This window comes from Clupea harengus, chromosome 1 (assembly GCF_900700415.2).
Source record: "Clupea harengus chromosome 1, Ch_v2.0.2, whole genome shotgun sequence".
Lineage (NCBI taxonomy): Eukaryota > Metazoa > Chordata > Actinopteri > Clupeiformes > Clupeidae > Clupea > Clupea harengus.
In genome coordinates, this window is record NC_045152.1 from 8,047,311 (window position 1) to 8,072,288 (window position 24,978).

Genomic DNA, 24,978 nt, shown 5'->3' on the forward strand with positions numbered 1-24,978 from the left:
TGTGCTTAGAAGGGGTGTGGCGTGCTTGGTGTCGGCGTAGTCACCCTCAAGGTGTTATTGCTGCACGAGGCCCAGCTGTGGAGGAAATGCAGGCCTGGACTTCAACCTCTTCCTACTCTCTCTCTGTCTCTCTCTCTGTCTCTCTCTCTCTCTGTCTCTCTCTCTCTCTCTCTCTCAAGCATTAAAGGGACTCCATCTATAACTAACTGACTCCCAGCTCCATGTGCGTGTGTGTGCATGTATGTATGTATGTATGTATGTGTGTGCATGTTTGTATGTGTGTGTGCGTGTGTGTGCATACTCCACTGGTTTGTATTGCTGTGTTTTCTCACAGTGTGTCTCATCATTATATTTACACTGCCTTTGAGTCATCCATTGATAGAAATGGGCTGGTGATCAAAAGCACATCGGTTCAGCACTTTTGCACATTACAGACCATGCCATTGTATATAGATAGATAGATATAAATAGATCAACTCATTGTTCAAAATGGATCTCTCTATTTGAGAGTGTACAGAGCCATCTACTGGGCATTTACTTCCTTGTTCTCTAACTACCGTACACCTCTGAAGAAAGAGGAGATGAGCGACTCTGTGCAGTGTAAGCCGATTGGCTCATACTACAGAGTTAACCAATCAGCAGTTTCCACACAGACACTGAAGACACTGGCCACCAAGTGTAAATCCTGCTGTTTTAATCATAGACATCTATATATGTCTATGGTTTTAATGGCCACCATTGTTGCTTCCATCCCCACCACCCACTGCCCCAGAGCCCACCATTGTTTCAGAGGGTCCAGTAGGGAAAGCTGCAGTTGTTTTCAGATGTGCTGGTCCAGGACACAGATTGTCATTGATTGGTCTCCTGTGTCCCCTGCAGCGTCCCCAACTCTTGCCCGGTGAGTCCCCGCGGCGCCGGCTCGTCTGGCTACCGCTTCGGCCGCAACATCACCTCGGACCTCCAGCTGGCTGCCGAGTATGCAGCCAAGGCCGTCTCTGAGCAGCAGCACCGGGAGGCCTCCGGCAGGGACAGCCCCAAGGTGACCTCTCTTTGTGTTTTGGTTGGCCTGTATCTGTCCTTCTTCCATTTTCTCTCTCTCTTTCTCTCTCTCTCTCTCTCTCTGCCTTTCTCCCAGCTGTCTTTCTCTGTCTTGCTTCCCTTTCTTTTCTATCTTTCTTTTTGGTCTCCTCATTTCATTTCCTTTCTCTCTCTCTATCTTTTGTGCTTTCACATGAATATCCCCTCATGATTGTTTTTTGTACTAACAAGCCTGATGATGAGACTCACTCTCCCTCTCTCTCTCTCCCCCCTGCCACAGGACGAGTCCAAGCCTCCGTACTCCTACGCTCAGCTCATAGTGCAGGCCATCTCCTCAGCCCAGGACCGACAGCTAACACTAAGTGGCATCTACGCCCACATCACCAAGCATTACCCCTACTACAGGACAGCAGACAAGGGCTGGCAGGTAAGCGCCAACTCCTGCTCTCCTCCCTCTGTCTTCTCTCAGCTCATCTCCATCTCATCTTCCTCCTCCTCCAGTTCTATTTCTCCTCTTCCTGTTCTTCCTCCTCTCTTCGCCCTCCTCATCTCCTTCTTCCTCTCCTCTTCTCTCTATCCTCCCCCTCTTCTGTCCCTCCTCCTCCTCTCATCTCCATCTCCTCCTCCTCCTCTTCATCCAGTTCTATTCCTCCTCCTCCTCCTCCTCCCCCAGCTTAGTTCAAGTTCAGTTTAAGGTGCTGGCATTTCCAATTGTTTGTGTCAGTTTACAGGGAGGGCAAAGTGTACCTCATGTTATGTAAATGTGGACTTACAACTTGTAAATACAGCATTAAAGATGGGCATTCAGCTTAGACTTAGTGCTTTGTCTTCCGTCTTAACTTATCTTATGCAGCAACTTCATCTAACCCAATGTTTCTCACAAAATACAGACAGGTTTTCCTGTTGTGATGAGTTTTTCAAGGAAGACTCTGGCATGTAAATTAGCACCAAAGACATCTCAAGGAGGGGGTGGTGGCCTTGAATGTAGACATCTTCCTGCCTCCTCTCCAAACCAAGGCCTCTAATTTGGCTCTCTCCTGCCAACGCCACTGGCATTTCTGTCTGACATTTCTTTCACTGTATTCTGTAATTCACTGGAAGCCTAGAACCTCCCCGTGCTGCAGTGTCTATATAGCTGGCACAGATGTGAGTGAAGGACTAAAGCCTGGCCTGATCTATGTTTGCTTTCACCGCCTCCATTTCTCTGTCTTTGAGTGGATTGTTTATGTACAGTTAAGTGTGTCAGTGCATGTGTGCTTGGTTATGAGCTTGGAGTTGTTTGGGCGCGTGTGTGGGTGTGTGTGTGTGTGTGTGTGTGTGTGTGTGTGTGTATATGTGTGTGCTTGGTTATGAGCTTGGAGTTGTTTGAGTGTGTGTGTGAGAGTTAACAGTGTTAAGAGAGTACCCAGACGCACTGGATAGAGTGTGCACACAGATATGTATTGAGTATGAGTTTGTCCATTTGTGTGCTTCTGTTTGTTCCCTAACCCAACACTGATGTTTGTGTGTGTGTGTGTGTGTGTGTGTGTGTGTGTGTGTGTGTGTGAGAGAGATTGCCCAGCCACTTACCTCTTTTCTGGTTGTGCTTGCAGAATTCCATCCGTCACAATCTGTCTCTGAACCGCTACTTCATCAAGGTGCCCCGCTCCCAGGAGGAGCCAGGAAAGGGTTCCTTTTGGCGGGTCGATCCGTCCACTGAGGCCAAGCTGGTGGAGCAGGCTTTCCGCAAGCGTCGCCAGAGAGGGGTGTCCTTCCGCACCCCCTTTGGACCCCTCTCTTCAAGGTACTGTACACTACCTGTCTGTCTCCATCATCCATCACCCTCTCTCTTTTCTCTCCCGTTCTGTGTCTTTCTTCAACACACACACACACACACACACACTCACACAAACACTTGCACTACTTTTGCATCTCTCTCCATCTCTCTTGCTTATTTCTCTCTCTCTCTCTCTTTCTGTCTTTCTCTCTTTCTGTCTTTCTCTCTTGCTTCTCTCTCTCTCTCTCTCTCTCACTCACTGTCACACGTGCTAAGATGTACTAAGATAAAGTACATTTCTCTTACTCACTTCTCTCACTGTCACATGCGCTAAGATGTACTAAGACAAAGTACCTTCTCTTCACCACTTCCTTTTGTCTTTTACCTTTTTTTTTTTTTTCTCTCTCACCTTTCTCTCGCTGTTCATCTTGCCCAGTCTCAGGCTTTTCTGTAACTGCTGCTGCTAGACAGGGAGTATTTGAGGCGTCTGTTGAGTCAGTCCTCTTTTGTTTCTCCCTCCCTTTTTTCTCGGCTGCCATTTTGTATTAAATGGGAAAGAATAAGGTAAGTTGTCACTGTCATCTCCATAGAAAGTTGCATTCATTCAAGGCAGCAATTCATTTGTTTGATATATTTTCTTTAGTTTCTAAAAAGCCTTGCATCCTTCTTTCTAGCACTTTCCAGTGCTTTCCAGCTTTCACATCCATTTCATCCAAAGCCGTCCCTGAGTTTCAATGTGCTTGTATCGCTCTGTTGACATGCAGAGAAAGAGTTTGGAGGTGTGATTCAGAGTTGATTGTGTTGAGTGTTTTGGGGTGAATGACTGCATAAAGAAAACGATCAGCACTGCAAACATATGTCTTCATTTGTTCATTTGAACATGCAGTACCATTAAATAAGGGCGTGGGGGTGGGGGGGACTCCTCTCTGTCCCAAGGATCCTGACTCTTGACTGGGGATCCTTCTGGGATGCATTCAGCTATAGGCATACTGGTTTTCGTTTGTTCATATGTTTTGTTCACTTCTGTTGCTGTCTTTTCAGAAGCGCACCGGCCTCTCCGACCCACTCAGGTCTGCTGTCCCCGCACTCCAGTGGCCTGCAGACCCCCGATAGTCTCTCCCGGGAGGGTTCCCCAATCCCCCACGAGCACGACTTCAGCTCCAAACTGGCCTCAGTACCCGAGTACAGATACTCACAGAGTGCACCAGGTGAGCTGTGTGTGTGTCTGTCTGTGTGTGTGTGTGTGGGTCTGTCTGTCTGTCTGTCTGTCTGTCTGTCTGTCTGTCTGTCTGTCTGTCTGTCTGTCTGTCTGTCTGTCTGTCTGTCTGTCTGTCTGTCTGTCTGTGTGTGTGTGTGTGTGTGTGTGTGTTTATTTACAATGAGAAGCAAGTCCAGATGTTGGAAGAGTGATTTTAGTTGTTTTTTTTTTGGTGCGAGGAGTTGGATGAGGACATTCTAACAGAGATTGGAAATTTGCAAACTTGGCTAGATGGTTGGATAAATAGATGGAAGGATGGAAAGAAAAACAGAGAGATGGGATGTGAAACAGAATGAAATGTGAAATAAATAAATAAATGAATGAAAGAATGAATAAAAGAACAGAAGACGTCCAAGCCCTGTGTAACATTCCCTCCCCAACTCCTGTCAGGCTCGCCTGTGGGCTCTCAGCCTGTCATCATGGCCGTGCCAGCGCAGCACTCGGCCAGCATGCCCAAACCCGTGGCCTACATGCCCGCCTCCATCATCTCCCAGCAGCCCTCGGGCCAGGCCATCCACGTGGTGCAACAGGCCCCGGCCGTCACCATGGTGCGCGTGGTCACCACCTCTGCCAGCTCTCCCAACGGCTACATCTTAGCCAACGCCAGCACTAACCTGCTCCGCGAGAGCTCTGGCGAACACAGAGGTACCTCAACAGCACATCATCCGTTCAGCTTACATCTCATCTGTTTACCTCTTACCTAGTGTACTTAACTTCGTATTCTTATTCATTTGCCAAGAAGTTAGTATACTTCTCATTCATTTGTCAACATCTTTGTCAAGTGTACTTCTTATTCAGTATACAGGATTGTATCCATGTCTAACTTTGGTTACTTATCATCAATGATGAATAGTCTCAGGTGTCATTACCGCCTAAAATCTATACAGATTATCAGATGTATACAGACACAGAGATACAAGTGTGCAGGATGCTGACTGTGTTTTCTTTGGTGGGTGTTGCAGAAGAGATGCCCGCCTCAGGTCACCCCTCCATGCCTACGGGCAGCAGCGTGATCCAAGCGGTGGGCAGCCACATCGGCTCGGCCAGCAGGGGGCAGCAGAGCTTCGCCATCCTGCAGCAGCACCCTGTGGCCCTGGGCCAGCACCAGCTGCCTGTCCAGGCCATCACCCAGAACGGCAAACACGCGCTGCCCGCCACCAGCATCTCACCTAATGCCTATGGTACGTCATGCCGTCTTCCGTCTTAACTTATCTTATGTAGCAACTTCTTCTAACCCAATGTTTCTAACAAAATACAGACAGGTTTTCCTGTTGTGATGAGTTTTTCAAGGAAGACTCTGGCATGTACATTAGCACCAAAGACATCTCAAGGAGGGGTTTTCTGTTCAAATGCTTTTCACAGACACAGCATCAGGATGGAGAAATTAAACCTCAATAAAGAAAATATCAAATCAGAGGCCATAGGTTGTGTGTAGACGGGTTTACTACTATTTTATTCCAGTCAAACTAAATTGACTTCTCTCAGCCACTTTGCATATAATGGCAGTCAGACTATACGTGATATTTGTGCCGATATTATGGGATGAAATGGAAAATAACTAATTAGAAGTTATTAGCTATGTCAGATTCAGACAGCTATTTGAGAGCAGGGCAGTTCAGGCCCCAGTTGTTCTGTCAGTTGTTCATCAGATGCCACTGTATAATTATTGACTTACTGGTCAGTTGGGTTCATTGTACACTGAAATATGCATTCTGTAGGTACTTTTATTAAAAGTGTCTTGTAGGATGCATATGTTCCATTGGATCAAAAACAAAATGCAATGTTGATCAAAACACCACATAAACAAACAAATCCACTTGTGCCCTTGTACTTTTATATTTTTCAGCGCTCACCAATCCCCTTCAGATCCTGGCAGCCCAGGCCTCCACCTCACCCCCTGTCGTAGTGACTCGACCCCACAGTAGGGAGGGCAGTGAGGCAGCCTCGGCCCCGGGCGAGCCTGAGGCCAAGAGGCCTAAGATGGAGGACGACAGCATGACCCCCATGCCCCAGCCGGTTATCGTGGCCATGAACCAGGAAACCAATGAATGAGAGTCTTGAGTGCGAGAACAGAAGAGATGAACGACCTTGGAAACCCTTTTTAGTAATGTCCCACCAGTATCATCAGCTCAAGGTGCCAAACTATTTGGGGGGGGTGGGGACGTTTGTTTCTTTGTTTTTTTTCTCATCTTCTTCATCCTCTCTGTTTTCTCTCTGGTCCTTTTTACAACGAACTGCAGAGTATTTAATCCAGGAGTCAACTCTAGGCGTTTATTGGCCAGATGAGCTGTATAACATGGTTTTCGAGGCAACTTATTTGAGCTTGAAATGACTGCATATATCTGTTGTAAAAGCCTTACAAGGGTAACGCTCAAATGGTTTTAATGTTTGTTTCCTTTCTTTCTCTGAAACAAGGATAAAAATGGTCCCTCAGATACCTTCCTGCACATGTTTTATGTTTGTTTACATGTGCCCTTTTTTGTTTTTATTTTTATTTTTTCAACGAAAGGTACCATTGAGAAAGTACTTAATTTGGGTTGGGGGTGGGACCAAGTCCTAAGCAGCTATCATCTAATCTGTAGACAGCAGTCTCTTAGAAATGAAGCATTATGTATTTTGACTCAACAGGAAGCTGTGGATGACCTCAGCTGCCTGCACTACTACTTTTGTGAGGATTTATTTATCTATCTCTGATAAACGTCTGCATCATTAAAAAGCTTTTTCTACTGAAATTAGTTTGTTACAGGCTAAAGCACATAAACATGACAAAAAAGTAATTTTTAGATAGAGGCCTTTTTGTAGCGGTTGCTCTTTAACATGATAGTACAATACAAAATATTTTTCTATGGAGGACTCTTTATCTTGCGTAAGATATATTGAGATATTACCAAGAAAATGATGGATAAATGATGTTATTTCTAAATTGGTCCGTGTATAGTGCAAATTAAGATTAACTCAGTTGAATGTAACCTTTTTTTTTTTTTTCTTGCCATGGTGTATGGCTTTCTCTTTGACCCCCAAGTCTTGATTGTATTCATCAGGAAAATGCTGTATTAGCTTATTACATTATTACGTTAGGAGGCCATTGTTCACAAAAAAACGTTTAAAAAATGAATTTTTGTTCAGTAGAATTGCATATTTAAGATGTAGCACAGACATTACCTGGTAATCCCACTGTCTATAGACAAGCCTCTCTCTCTCTCTCTCTTGGTCCTCCTTATGGGTCATGGAGGGCAATACACAATAAATAAGACTCTTGTAAAGTTGACAGTGCTGGAATATTTCAACTCAGTCAAGGGGCTACAGAGAACCAAATATGCTATGTTTTCCCTTATTAAGACCTAGGAATGTAAATGTAATGATGTAGCCCATTAAAATGCTGAGCTTGGGAGGCTAATGAATGTCTAACTCTGTTGAATGTTCTTGAATATTCTCTTAAGACTTTCTTATAGTTTTTAAAATGGCTTCTTAGTTGTTTGGCTATTTTTATTTTATCTGTGAAGTATTAATCAGTCTACAATGACACTTTTGGCAAATTGCATTCATAATGAAAAAAAAAAAGGTTTATTAGTGAGATTCCATTCTCAGGACAATCAGTAATATGATACTAGTAGGATCGTAAAATGGGTGGGAAAATGTACCAGCATTTGGTGAAACAGGTGACAATTTGTCGACCTGCAGTGCTCGTGTGTCTGACTCACGAAACCAGGCAGCCTATGTGTTGGTTCTTAAAGGCTGCTGTATAGGCTTTAAAATGGTTGACACATAATTCCTTTAAGTGCCTTAGATTACCACTATCTTCACTTAAAAGGAAATGAGTTGTAAGCGGAGCGGGGATTTCAGAGAAGGCCGTTTGGTGAAGCTTTCCAAAACCCCTGAGGACGCTTTTGTCAGTCACATATCCTGCTCTCTCTTCAACGCCTCTGTAAAGATGCATTATACTAGTCATATCATTCTTTTTTTTATGATTATTTCTCATTTGCTAGCTAGCTAGGTTGACCACATTCATTTACAGCCTGTGTCAGATTGTGTACAGGTAAGCAATCAGCTGGATGCTTATGACTGATTAAAAAACCTGTACAGGAGAAACTTGGTTGGTGCGGCATCAGCAAAGCAATATGGTGGCGTTGAGAGAATCTGTACTCTCACATGAGTCCCAGGAAGAGTCTTGTTTACACCAATCCAGTGCATTCAAAAAATCCCATATTTATCATTTCTTTTCCTATGATTGTTTTAAATTGTAGTATTGTTCTAAGCAGTTAATGTCACATTCACTTTCTTCAAGGACTAACCATCCTATTCTATTTACTAAACTGAACGACTGTATACTGGACTTACCTTTAATGTATGTCATGTTCTGGAACTAAACGCTTTACTCTGCTTACTGTATCTGCTCAAAGAAGGTAATATGGGATATAATGCAGTTCCAAGAATAATCACATCTGAAGCAGAGGAGTTTCTTTCCAGCAGTATCAGACTAAAGATGGTGTACTGAGCCCTGGCTGAACTGAATCTTCAAATGCTGATTTGAGATTTGAAAATCAATTGTGGTCATCAGGTCAGCTTGGTAGCTTAGTTTAAATTACTTTCTGGAGCCTTCTAACTGCTATAATAATTTTTCAACTGCACTTATCTATTATCAGAAACATTTTTGTTTGCCACCTGTTCTGTTGTTGCCTGTGTATAGTCAGTCATTAGATGTGTTTAGTGCAAGCATTTCTCACTTAAGCTTCAGTGTAATAAACATTTTGAAAGCTCAACATTTCTCTGTCCACTTTTTATTGAGGCCTTCACACCTTGTCCACAATCTCAAATGTGTGTTGAAGAATACTTGAGCCCTTCTTTTTCCCATGTTTTGTTGCATCCTCTGTAACGTCATTTTTCAATATGGTGTCTTGTCATCTGAATCATTTACTGTGTATTCCTTCATCACAGATTTAACTTTATTTTTACATTTTGTTGTCATATTTCTAAATGACAGTTTGTCGAATACCTGGTATGTTCCTTCTGTATTGGTAAAAAGTGTTCTGTTGATTTTAATATATGGTATTCACTCTATTAAGTGCAGGTCTGTCTGTTTTCATTTTCTCATCTAGAGAGCCATGGAAAACATTGAATTCCTACTGCCAGCAATAAAAAAAAAAAAAAACAGGAATCCTCAGTCTTTGAGTGCTTATGACTCCAGAGCTCTGTGCAGTAATATAAATAGCTTTCGAACACGTGATGAAGTGCATAAATGTTGATCATGTGCATTTTAATTTAAATGTGATTTTTCTTGGTGAGTCTCAGATTTTGTGAACCAAAATGGTGAAACTGGGGCCAGAGAACCTGGCCCTCAGTTGAATGTGTGAAATAACGGCTAGATGTCGCCAGATTTAGGAAAAGCTACTCGGCTTAAAAGGCCGCGTCAGTAGGCTACTATGTGTATTTTTGTGTTCTCACTCTGACGCTATATTTTCAGCGATTTTGCTTATTGTAACTTAATAGTAATTATCAATCGAAGGTGGTGCGAGCTACAATGGTAATTAATTTAAGTTTAAATACCGAGGGGGGAGGAGCTGTGAAGATGACAGTGTTATCCGGAACCCACGACGTAGCACGTGATTTGTAGTCAGGACATATTTCTGAATGGAACCAATGTTTTGTTTCTCTGAAGGTTTGGTGGAAAATGTATTCAACTGGCAATGAGAGTTTGGTTAAACAGGCCAGGTAAGCAGTGCTTTCTTTCGTCTTAATTGTGAGTTTTAAAGACAGAGAACACTGTCATAACATTGAGTGAGAAACGCTGAGTTTACTTGATATATCGACTTAACGTTAGCTGGCTAACAGCTTGTCCTTAAGTTAACGTTACACCATAACATGACAGTAGTACTGGAAAAGACATTTGCTGTTATTTTTGTTACATTTGACATCCTTAGATATATGGCTATAAGTTAATATCATTACTCAACGTTAGCATATGTTAAATCTTGATGTTTATGATGCACACCTATCGATGTCATTGTGCTGTATTTTCCACAGAGAAATACAAGATGAGGAGCTTCATAAGTTTTATGGTCGCATTTCAAAATTACTCAACGCCAACAGAGATCATGGAAACGAAACAATCGATTCTCTCCAGAGGCTCAACTTGATTGTTTCGGCAACGAAATATGCTAAAACGTAAGTTTTTAGAGAGCTGACGTCAAATTTGATTGACCTGTCTTCCGTGTCATGTCTGCTGAGATGATACGGTATGTTAATCTAACCTGTGAACGTCCGTTATCTTAGACTCCCACCAGATCTTAAGAAGAAGTTACAGACCTTGCTCCTTTCCAAAACACACCCGGAGCAGATCCAGGTCCTCTTCACGTCTATTCTTAGGGAGAGTCTTCCCCTGAGTACCCAAGAACTCTCTGATGGACTAGCGCAGGACACCAGATCGAGCAGCTATGTGGCAGCTGTTGTTCTTTCTCAGGTGATAACCCGTTTACCCTCCTTGTTGTTTGTATGCAAAATGGTGCACGTGTGGTAATCATATGTGTCCATATGCAGGCTGCCAATAAAGATGACGTGGCTCCTGTCTGTCAGCATTTGCTGAAACACTTGGAGTCCCGGCAACCCGACGGGCAAATATGTAAACACACGCTTCCCATTCTCACCAAGCTTATCAGCTACTCTCCAGAGATCCTTACAGAGGGTAAGCAGCAAAACACCAATGAACCTTATTCAGGCTGGACGCCATCAGTATCCGTAATTTCATCATCATATGTGGGTGCAGAAAAGTCACATACATATTTCAGATGCAGAAAAAAAATTAAGTATCATAGAGGTTTCTTGATCTGTGCATGAATCTATGCTTTGTATACAACAGATCAGGTCAATCTGGTGAGCCGGAAGTTGGTCGACTGGCTGCGGTATGCCAGCCTTCAGCAGGGAGCCTCCATGTCGACTGGTGGCTTTTTCAGTGGCCCAAGAACACGGCAGGTAGGGTGCTGTCTACGTGAACGAGCTGCCTAGGACTACCAGAGCAGGGGCGTCCCTCTCTACCTTTAAGAAGCTCTTGAAGACCCTCTTCAGAGAGCACCTCAGTTCCTAACCTGCACTTCTACTAGTACTTACCTTGCACATACAGTAGTTACATTCCTGCATTTTTTTCTATTTCTTATGTTAAATAGTATTTACTGTTACACTAGGTCTCTATTGCTCGTCGCTTGATTGTTCTCTCCCTTGTAAGTCGCTTTGGATAAAAGCGTCTGCTAAATGAATAAATGTAATGTGTCATATTCCTCTGTGCCTCCTGCATGTTCACTCAGATAAGATGGAGCCGCAGAACAAAAGCACTGTTGAATGATTTATATTCCTAGTCACATCCAAAACAGACTCGGGGTTATGCTTTATTTTTGCAGCTCATTTGAGACGCTAATTTCTAAATCACATATCTTTATACTAGGCTTAACTTTCAATGAATTGGCAACTGACTGCAACCATTATCAAATCCTCACACAAACCTTAACTCAAACCCCCAACACTCACCTCACCAAGCCCCATTCCTAAAAGCTATGCCCGACCACGTGGACTATAACCAAATTGCCACATTGCCACATAAGCACTGCCTGTCAAAATATGTCTTCGGCTTTTGGATGATGTATCCTCAAAATGATTAAATATGTCTTGTGTCAGAAGAAAAAATGATGAAATGTGTGTTAATGTGTACTCTCCACCAGCCTGTTCCTGTGACGGAGGTGGATGGCGCAGTGGCAGGGGACTTCTTTACCGTGCTGTGTGTGGGTCATAGCTTCGGGGAGGACCAATGGATGAACATGTATGCCTTCTCCATGATCAGGAAGTGGCTGCTCACCTACGATGCTGAAGGAACCTCAGGTGGAGAGTCAGGTAGGTGAAGTGAACCTTCATGAGTAGTATGGTTGATCAATGACATATGTATTGTTAGAGTATCCCCGTAAACTTCCATTACAGTTGAGGAGGATTTCAGTTGTTTTATTACAGTGCATGTACACTGAAAGGACAATAACAAAGTTGGATTTTTATCTTTACTAGCCCATCTTAGTCAAATTCAGTTCATGCTGTCACAACTCCAAGGTAAGCTGCATCTTTTCTAAATGTGACCCGTCCGACAACTGATCTTTGTGCCCTTCTACTCACCATCAGGGCTTCATACCACTCTGAAATTGGACATCTGATCATTACTCAAAAAATGGGGGGGGGGGGGGGGGGAATGGATGTATATGCATGCCAACCCCTCTTTGTAATTCTCTTCATAATTGTCTTGGGCTTTGAATTGCACCTTGATTCGGTGACATGTTGTAGAGGTTTTGAAAGGTGTCCCCTTGTGCTTGGTCCACCTATGTATGGAGGTGGCTGATCATACTAATTGACCACATGGTCCAAACACTCTGCAAATGAATAAATGCAATTGATTAATCTTGCATCATGATCTCTTACATCTGTCTACACAAGCAGCTAAACATGAAAGACAAGACCCAGGCAAACAGTGTTTTTTTTTTCTGAGTGCCAGCGTCTCTTCTCAGTTGTTCCCAGTGAGGAGAGAGCGTATGCGGCCGACTAGAGAAAAAGTGCTGCACTCAGTAGCAATTTCTCAGAGCGCTCCGTCGTTTTTCTGTGGCCACTTGGGAGCGCTGCTAGTTGAAAATCCCTGAACTTTTCAGAAAGGTGTCAAGGTATTGTTGTCATAGAAACAAACAAAGCAGCGTGGGAGCGATTTTTATTTTATTTTTATGAAACACTGCCCAGCGCCAAGCCAGCGGTTTTCTTCCAGAACGCTATATGGACACAAGCCCTGTAAAAAACTGGGATGCAGACACACACACACACACACACATAGGCAGGGTGAGTGACAGGGGTGTGTGTGTTGTTTTCGAGCAGATGACCGGTCGGAGGTGGACAGCTCAGTGGTGTCCATGGTCTCGGCCACCTCCTCCTCCAGCAGGCTCCTGCCCCCGAAGGAGAGGCTCCGGGAAAAGGCCTTCGAGTACTGCCACCGGCTCATAGAACAGAGCGATCGCAGTAAGTCACGCATGGCAGTCCACCCAGTCACTTGCTGATATTGTTTTATTATCATACTGTGGCAAGCGCCATTCTCAACGAGATGAGTGACAGGACCGCAGAGCAGTCAATTCCCCTCCTGGTGACTGTAGATGTAAGGCAGGTTGGTGTGAAATGTCATTGGGTCTTGATGGCAGGGAGGCTATTTGATGTTTTGTCTGAACTCTGTCATGTTGTTAATGTGATCATTTGTGTTCATTGCAGAGGCGATGAAAAGGACGGACACAGAGCTTCAAAAAGCGGTACGAGATCTTCTGATGTGACCTTTCTGCATGTAGTCTTTACATTGGGGTCGCATACGTGATGTTGGTGAATTCTGTTCACTTATGATCTAGTCAAATTTCTGTAACTTGCACAACCCAGAAACAAGGAAAAAAAGATAGTCTTTTTTTTTTTTAGGAGAATAATGTGGTTATGGAAGATGTAATCATATTTACGATAAAGTATTCCCAAGATTTGCACCCTTTAAAAAGGCTGATGTACTTGGGCCACTGAAGTAGCAAAGAGGTTCTTGAGGATTTTCTGTGTGAAATTAAGCAGCTTCTCACGTCATGTCATCCTGCTTCCTCAGTGCATTGTGGAGGCTGTCACCATTATGGATATCATCTGTAAAGAGGACCCCTCGTACGTGTACCGTGCCTTCCCCAGCGTCAAGGCTCTCTACGGCCGTCTGAGCGGGGAGCTGGCCTACGCCCGGGCTCTCATCCCCATCGCCCAGTTCTACCTCAACCACAGTGAGTGCGCCACGCTGGTCCTCAAGTCAGATCACTGCTCTGCCGTTTAATGAGACGTTTTCTATGATTACTGGTGCTTTTGAAGCCAAACATTGATGTACAAGGTTCAAAGTCATTTGCATTGTCTGACAAGTACATTTAAAACATTTATCCATTATTAGTATTTTATATTGTCAGTGCTAGTGGAGCCAGATGGTAATGCGTCATGACATGCAAGGAAAGGACCTGTGTTTAGAATGATGTGTTTGGCTTTGAGGTCTTTAAGAGAGGGTGTGTGTGTGTGTGTGTGTGTGTGTGTGTGTGTGTGTGTGTGTGTGGTGTTTAGGTGAGATGGCAGCAGTGGACTCAGAGGCAGTGTTCAGGCAGCTGTTCTCTCGCTTCCCGTCTGAACTGTTCAACGAACCAGCGCTAGCCTATGAATTCGTCCAGTTCTGCAGAGCCAACATGGCTGTGCTGGAGGACGGAGTTGCACTGTACAGGCAGAGTTTTCCCAACATATTTAAGGTAAATACAAGGTGATCAGTACACCTTTCCGAGGGTACTTACTTCATACAGTTGAGTAACATCCTTTGTTGACATAAATTAGACGTCTAACCTAGGGTACATTCAGTATGCAAAACTGAATACAAAATCAAATAATAAGCACTTATAAGGTACTCTTTCAGATCACAGAAATACACACTTGGCTAGCATTTCTGCATTTCTGCATGTGTTTTTCACAGCTTAATGTTTGTGCAATAGGGGCAAAGGGTGCCTGTTTGGGAACCCCGTGACAGTGTTTTTTAAGAATAATCCCATGACTCTTTGCGTTGTTTTCCTCTGCCTGCATCCTTGCCCCTCTGTCAGTTCTTGGCCTGGACCAGTCCTGCCCTGGTCGCTGACTACATGGAGCTGCTGCCTTCTCTGATGTGCCCAGACACGGCCGTGGAGATCCTCCACTCTCTGCTGGACCTGCCGTGTCTGGCTGCCACCCTGGACCTTCAGCAGAGGTACCGATAATGAAGCACAAGTCCACTGTTATGTAAGCTGCTGGAATGTCAAGTGTGTTACAATGCCACAGGCCTCCATGTCCTAGAAGTGATCCAGTAATAAAATTAATCTGGCAAATCTACAGCATTTGAGGACTACTTCTGCTGGTTTGAGACAGCCCCCCCCCCTCAAAAAAACAAACTCTGTGTTGTTGGGGAAGGGGTACATCATCCCAAAGCCCACAGACAGCACAGGGACAACTGTGTGGAAACTCTCAGTGTAATAACAGCAGCGCTAAGATAAACAACGTCTGGAATCTGGAAATGTTTCAGCAGAGACCTGTGACCTGAGGCAGGCTTGGCTCTCTCAAACGGTTTCTGTCTGTGCGTATTACTTACAGCCACTGTACCTAACTTGTTTATTAACGCCGGGCTCTTCCATTAACCACTCCTTTATTACAGGCTTATATAGAGGCTATGTTTTATGACGGACAGTGACAAAATTAAGTGTTGTATAAATCTTATTTTATGGAGCTTTTACAAAGTGTATTTCCTCCTGTAACTCAACCCAGAGAGGATGGTAGCATCGCCAAGAAAACTGATATAACACTCCTCCATTGGACACAGCTGTGGATAAACAGCTGTGGTTGTTTGTGCTCTGTGCAGGTCGGCCTCCTACCAGGCTTCTGAGCGCGTGCTGTGGGACCACGGCTCCAAGGTGGCCAGTGCCCTAGAGGCCTTCCGGCAGCCATCTTACCGAGGCCTGTTCCTCTACATCCTCAGGCCTGAGGCTGGTTCTGGGGACACCATCGACAGGTGAGGAATATCTTTGGGGAGATTTTCAAAAAAATTCTTTAAAGATTCCCATTCAGCCTGCAAGTATGGCAAAGCATTTAAAGTAGGGCTGTCAATAGATCAACAAAAAAAAAACTAATTAATCGCACATTTTGAAATGAATTAATCGCGATTAATCGCGATTAAAAGTTTGTTTTTCTTCTTAAAACTAAATCTTGTAAATTAACGAGTAATCACTTCATACAGCGTGAATTTTAGACACTGTTGTTTAATTGTATTTTTTTTTAATTATTTTTTAACACAATGGTGCCCCTCGACGGTAAATCGTAAGATCGTTAATGTGCTTTGCATTAAGGTGATAACTTAAAGACGAGCTGCTTCTCAAATGCTACATACAACTTCAGTTTTGTCGATTGTTCCGTCATTTTGGCTCTTAAACAGAGACTTTCCACCCAACAATCCCTCAGCTCTCTCCATCTTCAACTACCACAGTGGTTCTCAAACTTTTTATGTCATACCCCACTTTGAACAAGGGAGGCTTTTCAATCCCAACCTGTCCCTCATCGCTCCCATAACATGGTAGGCCAAGCTTAAAATAGTCAATTATTGAAATTACCTCAAGTAAAAACAAATAGCATCTTATTTAGGTCAGCAAATGTATATTGCTTGGAGTGATTTAATGTTTCATGTTGTAGTCTATTGTTGCTATGGACACGCACACATGGACGGATTATGAAACCATTGGTCAGGACGTGTAACAAAATACACCGCTTCCAACCACAAATAAGAGATACATTTAAGCCACTTCTGATATTAACAAATACAAAGTCTAAAAACAATTGACAGCAAGCAAAGTTAATAACAGCAACTTCACGCAGAGGCTCTGGTTTAGGGCCCCCCTGAGCTCAGGGGCCCTTGGGCCTGGGCCCGTTCAGCCCGTTCGGTAATCCATCCCTGCACGCACACACTATTGTATTTATTTCTGTTGACAGACTTTTACTTTGACAACTGTGACAGTTAGTAACGCACATGTCTAGTAAGCCTCTATTAAATTATGCTTTCCCTTGCACGCTCAAAAACAATGACTAATGACTTAGCTGTCTCACACTGTGATAAATATGTTTAAGTGACCTCTGTTTAAATTCTATGAACTGTGTTAGTTCGTTGTAACGTAAAATGTAATTATTATTAATTTAGATACGTTACGTTCTAATATGTGACCGTTAGCACACCATTCATTCATTACCCAGTTGGTGGCAGACGTTAGAACTTATTAGCCAGCTGTGTTGTAATCTGTTGTTGCTCTGATTCTTGGTGTAATGAATCTAATAGTAACTTGCTGTGTTTCGTTTCTTGTGTATTATTGTTTCACTCATAAGTTTTCACCTGACATAAATATAGGAGCAAGGCGAGTTAACCGTAGCCTACACAGCCCTAACTAAACTAAAGTTTAAAAAAAAAAAATATATATTATTATTTTTTTTTTTTTCTAAAGTTGCGTTAACTGCGTTAAAATATTTTATCGCGTTAATCGCGGCCGCATTAATCGCATAGATTAACGCGTTAACGCTGACAGCCCTAATTTAAAGCATTCGATTTTTATTAATATGTATCTGTCCTATGGATTTGCATTTTAGCTATTCGACTAGATGCTGGTAAAATAACAGCATTACTATTTGACCAAACTGCTGGTAAGATGATTTGGCTATTTGGACATGTGCTTGTAAAACATTCCTGGTAAAATATTGGACCACATAAAATAACAGTTGAGTCAGCATTTGAACTGCTGCACTTTGTTGACATGTCATTGTTTTGCCAGGATCTGGTGTAGCAAACACTCCATTCTTTGTTTCCCCGGTCCATGACTTGAGATTGATACTAAACTGGTCTCATGTCTCATGTCAACATCTGATGTTGATCTGATCATATTTATGTCTACATAAATAGTGTGATGCCAAAAGCAACTTTTATGTTCAGTTGGGAAAATATGTTTGCGTTTGGTGAAAGAAAGTCATTAAATGTCCCTACATGTGTGGGAACCCAATTAAGACCCCATTGAGTACAAAAAAAACAAACCGTAAACATGGGAACCATGAATACTTTTCAAAAGTGTTAGGCCTAGCTGTCCTGTAGTCTTAGGGGCCAGACATGACTTCTGCACTAAAGTGATGAGATGCACGAGAGAGTTGGTAACTGGTAAATCCAGAAGTATAACAACTCAAAGTCCTCCTTAGAACTTTCAAATGCTGTACCTGTCCCCACCCGCATTTCGTTCTCATTTCACCTCGGTTGTCTCCAGAGATAATATGTCTCCATGATGTATGTATATGACACCTGGTTATGCAAGACTAGACTTTCCTGTATGTTTTACAGTGCAGCTGTTGGTTGAAACATATGTCCCACCTTGTGAAACCACACGTGCTCATGGTGAAATGGTTTATGCTTGTGCGCCACAGGTTGAAAATGCTCCATGAGGTGCTGTCTGAAATGGCGGCGAGTCCTCGTGTTGTGCAGTGTGCCCAAGTTGTCCCTGTGTTGCTTCACGTCTTCTTCAACAACGTCACTAAGGTAAACAGCACTGGACAGTGGCACTGCTAAAATCAGTCATTGTATTATGGATTATTTGTAACAAATCCCCCCCCCCCCCCCCCCCCCCCCCCTCCTGTAGTTTGCTGATGAGAAGCTCATAAACCAGCTCGCCCTGGTCCTATTGGAGAGAAGCAGCCTGCTCTACAATATTAAGCAGTTTAAAATTGAGCTGTTCAGGTCAGTGTCTGGTCTCTACAGCTGGGATGTGTCCTAGTAACGAGGGTCAAATCGAGTCTCATTTACTAATTATAGTGTCAATTACCATATTGAATGTCGGTGGTGGTTTGAAAACCCATACAAACCCCATACAGATTTTCTTTTTATATATACAGTATATATATATTCATGTATATGTTGATTAATCCATATCATTCCAAACCAGTCAGCACCTACCTGATCACTGTCAATGGGTACCTATATTTTGTCCTTTTGTTGTAATTTCTATTCATTAACAATTTTACCTGATTGTCATGAAAGTGATTGACAGTTTTGACAAGTGTTAAGTGATAACATTGTTAAAATGCCTTAGAACGTAGACTCCAAGAATGTAGGTTCTTTCAGGAATACTGCACTTGAGTTCATCGACACTGCTACTGTCATGCAATACCCTCTGTAGGTTGTTGTGAGTGACAGCAGACTAATCTTGCTCTCTCTTTCTCCCTCCCACAGGGTCTTCAGCACTCACATTCGCACCTTGTGCAAGCTCCACCCCTCTCTCATCGTCAACCAGTCCCGGGAGCTGCTGGACTTTGCTGGGAGCACGGCCAACATCTACAGCAAGGAGGAGCTGTACACAAACGTGGTGAGTTCAGTGGGGGGGACAGAGCACCAGCACAGACCCTCTGCTGCCTCTAATGGACGGGTGGTCACCAAAGTTTGGGTTGTTGTTAGCTAGACGGGGTTTCTTAAATCTGCCTGTCAAATTCCCCCGCCCCTTTTCACTGGCTGTAGTGTTATGAATTGTTGGAGTTTGAGCAAGAGATATTACCAAAACTACTACATACCACAGTATTCTCATTACTGTTGTATCTCAATTTGGGAGAGGCTCAGAAACCTACTATGCTCAGCCCTTTGTCTCACAGAGATTTGAGAAACTAAGTGTGTGTGTGTGTGTGTGTGTGTGTGTGTGTGTCCGTCCAGGTGTGGCTCATTGGAGAGTACCTGTCTGTGGTGCACGACCCCCGCTGCTCCGTGGAGCTCATCACCACGTTCTTCGAGGGCCTGGAGGCGGTGCTCTTTGAGATCACGCAGGTGCGGCAGTCGGTCAGCCCGCCCTCCTACCCCCCGCGCGTCCTCACCGTCCTCATGACCACGCTGTCCAAGCTGGCCTCCCGCAGCCAGGACCTCATACCCAGGTACAGGCCAAGAAGTGTCCCTCTCCTCCCATACCCTGCTTCCATAGCACCCAGTCTCCTCTTGTCTGGACATGCTACAGAGGTTCGTTGTAGTTAAAGCCCGAATTATAGATCTGCGTCGGTGTCCGTCCGTTTTACGGATGGGCGGGGAAACGGATTCGGACGTACTGTTTTTGATTTATACTTCTCCGACGGCTGTGGGTGTTGAAAACAATTCACCGCCAGAACAGTAGGTGGAGCAGCGTTTTTTTGGTCACAGACGAGCTACTACGCGACCTCTTTGAGTGATAGAATTCGTCGATTGTTTATCTCCCTCCTCCCAGCTGTCACTAGCAAGACACGTGATCAAGAGCAACAGGTGTAGTCACATGGGTCTTTGAGACACACTACATTACAATGGATAGTCTGTCTAACGCTATATATTCACTTGAAAAGGCAAACTTATCTCCATCATGGTAGTTATTATTTGTGTGAAAAATAGTAGCAATCTATAACAAAATGATATGCTTATCTTACATACACTATAGAAACTATTAAAAACGATTCAATGAAATGAATACTATCTTATTTTCTTTGGTATTTTTTGTCATATTCAGATTTGCAATGATGATTGCTGGGTAATATGTATGCTGTTGTCCAATGTCAAGTCTCTATTTGATCATGTGACGAGACGATATGATAGTTTAGGCGCAACATCTGAACGTCAAGACCAACAAGCTGACTGGGCAAATAAATATCTGTGACAACGTGATTACAGGAGGCAAACTGGTATCAGGGAAGAAGTTAAAAATAAACTGTCATCTGGAGAGTTTAAAAGAATACAAAACGAGGGGGAATCTACTGTATGGAGATATTTCTGCTTAGTAGTCAACGCGGATTGATTAAACCTGGATGGTTGGGGGAGAGAGATGAACGTCAAAACCGACAAACTGGGCCAGAGGCAAAAGCACCTGCAAGCTGAAAACAATGGCTTTCAAACATAAGCGTGATAAGGCATTGAACATTCCATATTTAAATATCTTAATAAGTAGTCAAGTAAACGTGTTTGCTTCACATGCTTCTCCCCTGTACAAAAGCGTCGGCTAAATTACTAAATGTAAATGTAATGATGGAGAAGTTCGTTTTTGAGAGTAAAATAAATCACATTTAGGATAATAGCCGCCTTCCTGTGTGCAGGGATTTGTTTATGTCCTAGCTGTGACAACACGATTACAGGAGGCAAATTGGTATCATGGAAGAAGTTAAAAAGAACTGTCATCTGGAAAATTTAAAACAATACAAAACGAGGGGTAATCTGTATGGAGATTAATAAGTAGTCAAGTAAACGTGTTTGCTTCACATGCTTCTCCCCTGTACAAAAGCGTCGGCTAAATGACTAAATGTAAATGGATTAAACCTCGATTGTTGGACTATGTAGATCGTTTTATAACGAACTTTGTGCACTTAAAGTTTTAAAAAAAAGAAACTGTCATCTGGAGAGTTTAAAACGACACTCGAGGGGAAATTTACTGTAGGCCTATGGAGATATTTCTGTCGGATGGCATCATATTCTATGCGGATTCTAATGAGGCTGTTTGATATGTCCAATGTAAGAAGTGTGAAGCTTTAATGAAATATGATTGATGCCATCCTCTTTCTCCACAACATGGATTAAACATTGATGGTTGGACTATGTAGATACTTTTATAAGGAATGTGTCCGTGTACTTACATTTTTCAAGAAAAAAGATAATCTTCAATGGTAAGACTTGTTTTATTCGCGCCTCTTCTGGTGTAGCATATAACGTGAGTTTTATTTAGGCATATCAGATGCATAGCGTGTGTAATGTGTAGGCCATTTCATTCCGTTCTTGCAATGTGAATAATTAATTTCAATATGCTTATCTCCCTTTTGTGCGCGCTTGTGCGTTTAACGGGGCTTGTTTGTGTGAGCCAGTGCATTTATCATTCATCTGTTGATGCTCGAGTTTAATAAAGGCAGGCTATTCTTAAGAAACGTATGTAAATGTGTCAGTAGTATGAACAGTTGAGACATTGACTGATTGGGGTTCGGACTAAATATTTTACTTGCTGTAGGGCTGGGGTAGGGCTGGGACAAGTCAGCGCGATAAGGCATTGAACATTCCATATTTAAAATATTGTAACTTGCCGGCATAGTCGCCCCATAATGCCGTGCGGCGGGCACATACTTTTCTCTATGTAATGCACTAGCGCCCAACGATGTTCTTTAACAATGTTCCTTACTGTTCTAATTGCATGTCGTTGTTCTGTGTTGGGACGGAGTTTATACAGGTGTGTGACGGTAGCACAGACTGTTCGTGATAACTTGTAGCAGGGCATAAAGCCTGTGCCATTTTGACATTGTATTGTGTTTAGTGTTTAATTAAAAGCCATAACAAATATTCCACACTTCCGTGATTTGTTACAATATCTTAATAAGTAGTGAAGTCAACTTAGATTCTATGGATTAAATTCGTTTATTGACACATCTTTTCAGGACGGCCACAGCGCTTTAAAACGACGTGTTTATAAGTTACATTATTCAAATATGGAGGTGTAGGCCTACTTTCTCATTATGTGTGTGTGTTAGGGTTTGTAATACAATGGTGTTGGCTGCAAGTTAACTCCACTTCACGTTAATGTTAGCTTTGTATATGAGCATTCATTTCAACTGTTCCATCATCTGAAATATCACGGTGTCGAAAAACAAACCTTTGATCTAAACAGAATATTCAGTATGGAATGGGAATATTTCAGAGCAGTAGGGCTATCTTTTATCGCGTTTGACAAATATGCTCCGATTGCTGTGATGTCTCCTGTGAGAATGGGATAGTATTCTCTCCTGTGAATTCGCGGTCATTTGAGCGTCCTTATAAGTGTTTCAGAAATATCTTCAGACCTCTTCTGTTATGTTTGTTCATAATCAACTAGAAGAAGCTTGTGAGACGGTCTACAGGCTATTCATAAAAAACATACGTAAATGTGTCATTAGTATGAACAGTTGAGACATTGACTATGTCTGGTTGGATTCCGACAATATATTTGAATGGCTGTCTGGCTCGGGCACTACTCTGTCGGACGCAGGCCGGGCTCGGACAGAAATATTCGGCTGATCCACACTCTATAACAGAATAGGAACAGATAGGGAATGAAACAGGAAATGTGAGATTCCGGAAATGATGTCGTTTGGAAATGGTTTTCGTTAGCGGACCAATCACAGCCAAGGGGGTATCCGTCGCTATTCGTTCGTATCCGAAAAAGTTACAAAAATCGAGAGGTGCACGTCGGTGTCCGTCCAGCTCTCCGAAGGGCTCGGATGGGCTCGGATGGGCGTTCCACCACGGGGAAGGGTGTTGCCAAGGCGTGGCTATGTGTCCGTCTCCGTCCAAACGGATAACTATAAATATAGCATTACACCATTGCAGGCCATTGTAGAGGTTCTGTTAGGCTGTGGGATCATAGTCAGGTTCACTCCAGGCTCCTCACTTCCTGTCACTCTGCTGTATGACATCTCCCAAGCCTCTGATTCTCCTGTTTCTCAGTGCTGTCAGGACCGGCCATTGCTTAGCAACTCTGCTATGGGGTAGTATTTCAACTGCGTAGTTCAAACCCTACACTTGGTGTTAAAGACCCAGAAAATGGATGGACTGTCACCATGTAATAGTATACCTCTTGTCAATCAAAAACAAATAAGTTTAGGTTTACCTCCCTGAAAAGTGTCATGTAGGTCTCCATGTAATAGTATACCTCTCTCACCCCCCCCCCCCCCCAATCACCCTCTCTGTCTCCTCAGGGTGTCTCTCAGCTTGTCAAAGCTGTGCAACTTCGCTCGCAGCAGGCTGGTGCTGGCCAGCTACAGCGAGGAAGACACGGAGGAGATCATCACGCGCGCCCACGAGCTCACCAACCTGCTGAAGCTGCCCAGCGTGGCCCAGTTCGTGCTAGCGCCCGCCGCGCTGGGGGAGAGTCCGCGCTGGCACAGGGACACCAACGCCTCGCTGCCCCGGGCCATGAGGACCATCAGCGGCCTCCTGCACAAGCAGTCCAGCTTCCAGCAGTCCGGCTGAGCGGAGCCCGACCCTGGGCGGCCAGCTGGCTCTGTGGACGTCAGGGTTGACAGCTGTCAATCAGCTGAGCTCCGCGGGACAGAGGACTGAGAAAGTGAGACAATGCCTTGGAAGGCTAACGGCGATGGCTGGAGTGGCCTTGTGTGTACACACACACACACACACACACACACACACACACACACACACACACACACACACCTGCAGAACTGTCACTGAAATGTTGTGGTGAGGGTTACAAGGACCTATGATTTTGGTGACACACACTCTCACACACACACACACATACATACATACATACATACATACATAGCCACTCCCCATAGTTACATGCACTAATACACTTTATATTCCCTTTGTTCTTTGATGTGTATCTTGAATTGGAATGTTGGAAAAGATCAAGCACCATGAAAACACTGTGAAAAAAGACTGTGTTTTTCTCCTGATTTAATCTAGCAGTCATCTGCTCTTTGTTTACAAATCAAAGTGCCTCATACTGTCTTAATGCCCATGGAATGTGTTCTCATATGAGAAAGTTCAGTCAGTTACATCTTATCATGAACATGTAAGGTTTTACCTGAGTATCGCTTGGCAGTACGGTGAGCAGATACAACAATACAGATTACCAAATAGTGTTGATTGTCAAACATTTTAAACTGTAATGCATGTTTCATGTTAGGCAAATGATGAAGGTAATCACTCTGTCATCTTGGGCTCTCCCTTCGGATGGGCTGTAGTCTTAAATGGGCTTTTGGAGGACTCTTGTTCATCCTTTCTCCCATAATCAAGGAGATGATCTGTTTGTTTTTCACATGGTGACTAAGAAGCATTATTTGCCTTGCGCAACTAAAATAAAGATGTTTCTCAGTCGTCTGTAAGGGGAATTCACAATGCTACTTTGTACCTCAGAAATACACGACAAAGGTGCGCATAACATGATCAACCATCAAAGCAGTGACTTCCTACATATGGCACTAATTTGGCACTTACCATGTTCAGCACAAACCACTGAATACTTGAGATAACACGTCACCATCAGCACTGACAACTGCAAACATGAACACTGCAGCGATGTCTAACGTCCTCTGAAGTAGGGGCAGTCTCTGTGTCTTCACTTAAGCTGCTCTGCAGAGAATACCTGGCTTAGAGATAATACTGCTGTCACGGCCGTTGATAAATGCATTCCGTAATGCACCAATACATCTATATGTATGTAAAGATGGTTTACATGGCGGAAGTCAACTGTACATGATCATCCATCGAAACTCATAATTTTTTTTAAGAGAAAATGTTCTTTGATACGAACTCAGCAGCGATTGGTTGGTGGCACCAGTGGAAGATCAAACTGATTGA

The 24,978-nt window shown here is 43.4% G+C and overlaps 2 protein-coding genes across 3 annotated transcripts; both read left to right on the forward strand.

The window, feature by feature from the left end:
• Positions 1 to 856: 856 nt before the first annotated feature.
• On the forward strand, positions 857 to 8,812 carry foxk1 (forkhead box K1; the record flags this gene model as incomplete). Its single annotated transcript, XM_031566296.1, has 7 exons — positions 857 to 1,039; positions 1,319 to 1,465; positions 2,631 to 2,821; positions 3,836 to 4,002; positions 4,443 to 4,697; positions 5,015 to 5,233; positions 5,899 to 8,812. Coding segments are annotated over 7 exons (1,368 nt in total), but the record flags the coding sequence as incomplete, so codon positions are not given.
• Positions 8,813 to 8,950: 138 nt separating this feature from the next.
• Positions 8,951 to 23,998, forward strand: ap5z1 (adaptor related protein complex 5 subunit zeta 1). Of its 2 annotated transcripts, XM_031566278.2 has the most exons (18): positions 8,951 to 9,761; positions 10,074 to 10,214; positions 10,323 to 10,509; positions 10,587 to 10,731; positions 10,906 to 11,018; positions 11,759 to 11,927; positions 12,093 to 12,134; positions 12,939 to 13,079; positions 13,323 to 13,360; positions 13,690 to 13,852; positions 14,178 to 14,356; positions 14,699 to 14,841; positions 15,487 to 15,636; positions 18,072 to 18,183; positions 18,284 to 18,381; positions 18,874 to 19,006; positions 19,345 to 19,559; positions 23,352 to 23,998. In XM_031566278.2, the coding sequence occupies exons 1-18, from the start codon at positions 9,721 to 9,723 to the stop codon at positions 23,623 to 23,625; spliced, it is 2,484 nt and encodes an 827-aa protein (XP_031422138.1). In that variant the 5' UTR covers positions 8,951 to 9,720; the 3' UTR covers positions 23,626 to 23,998. The 2 variants fall into 2 exon arrangements, with proteins under 2 accessions (XP_031422138.1, XP_012682597.2); XM_012827143.3 differs by lacking the exon at positions 12,093 to 12,134.
• The last annotated feature ends 980 nt before the right edge of the window (positions 23,999 to 24,978 follow it).

Bases quoted from the DNA above. Each gene is read 5' to 3' on its own strand.
- ap5z1 (XM_031566278.2), top strand. From the start codon at position 9,721: ATGTATTCAACTGGCAATGAGAGTTTGGTTAAACAGGCCAG. The intron at 10,215-10,322 runs GTAAGTTTTTAG...CCGTTATCTTAG, and splicing joins GCAACGAAATATGCTAAAAC to ACTCCCACCAGATCTTAAGA. The intron at 13,361-13,689 runs GTACGAGATCTT...CTGCTTCCTCAG, and splicing joins ACACAGAGCTTCAAAAAGCG to TGCATTGTGGAGGCTGTCAC.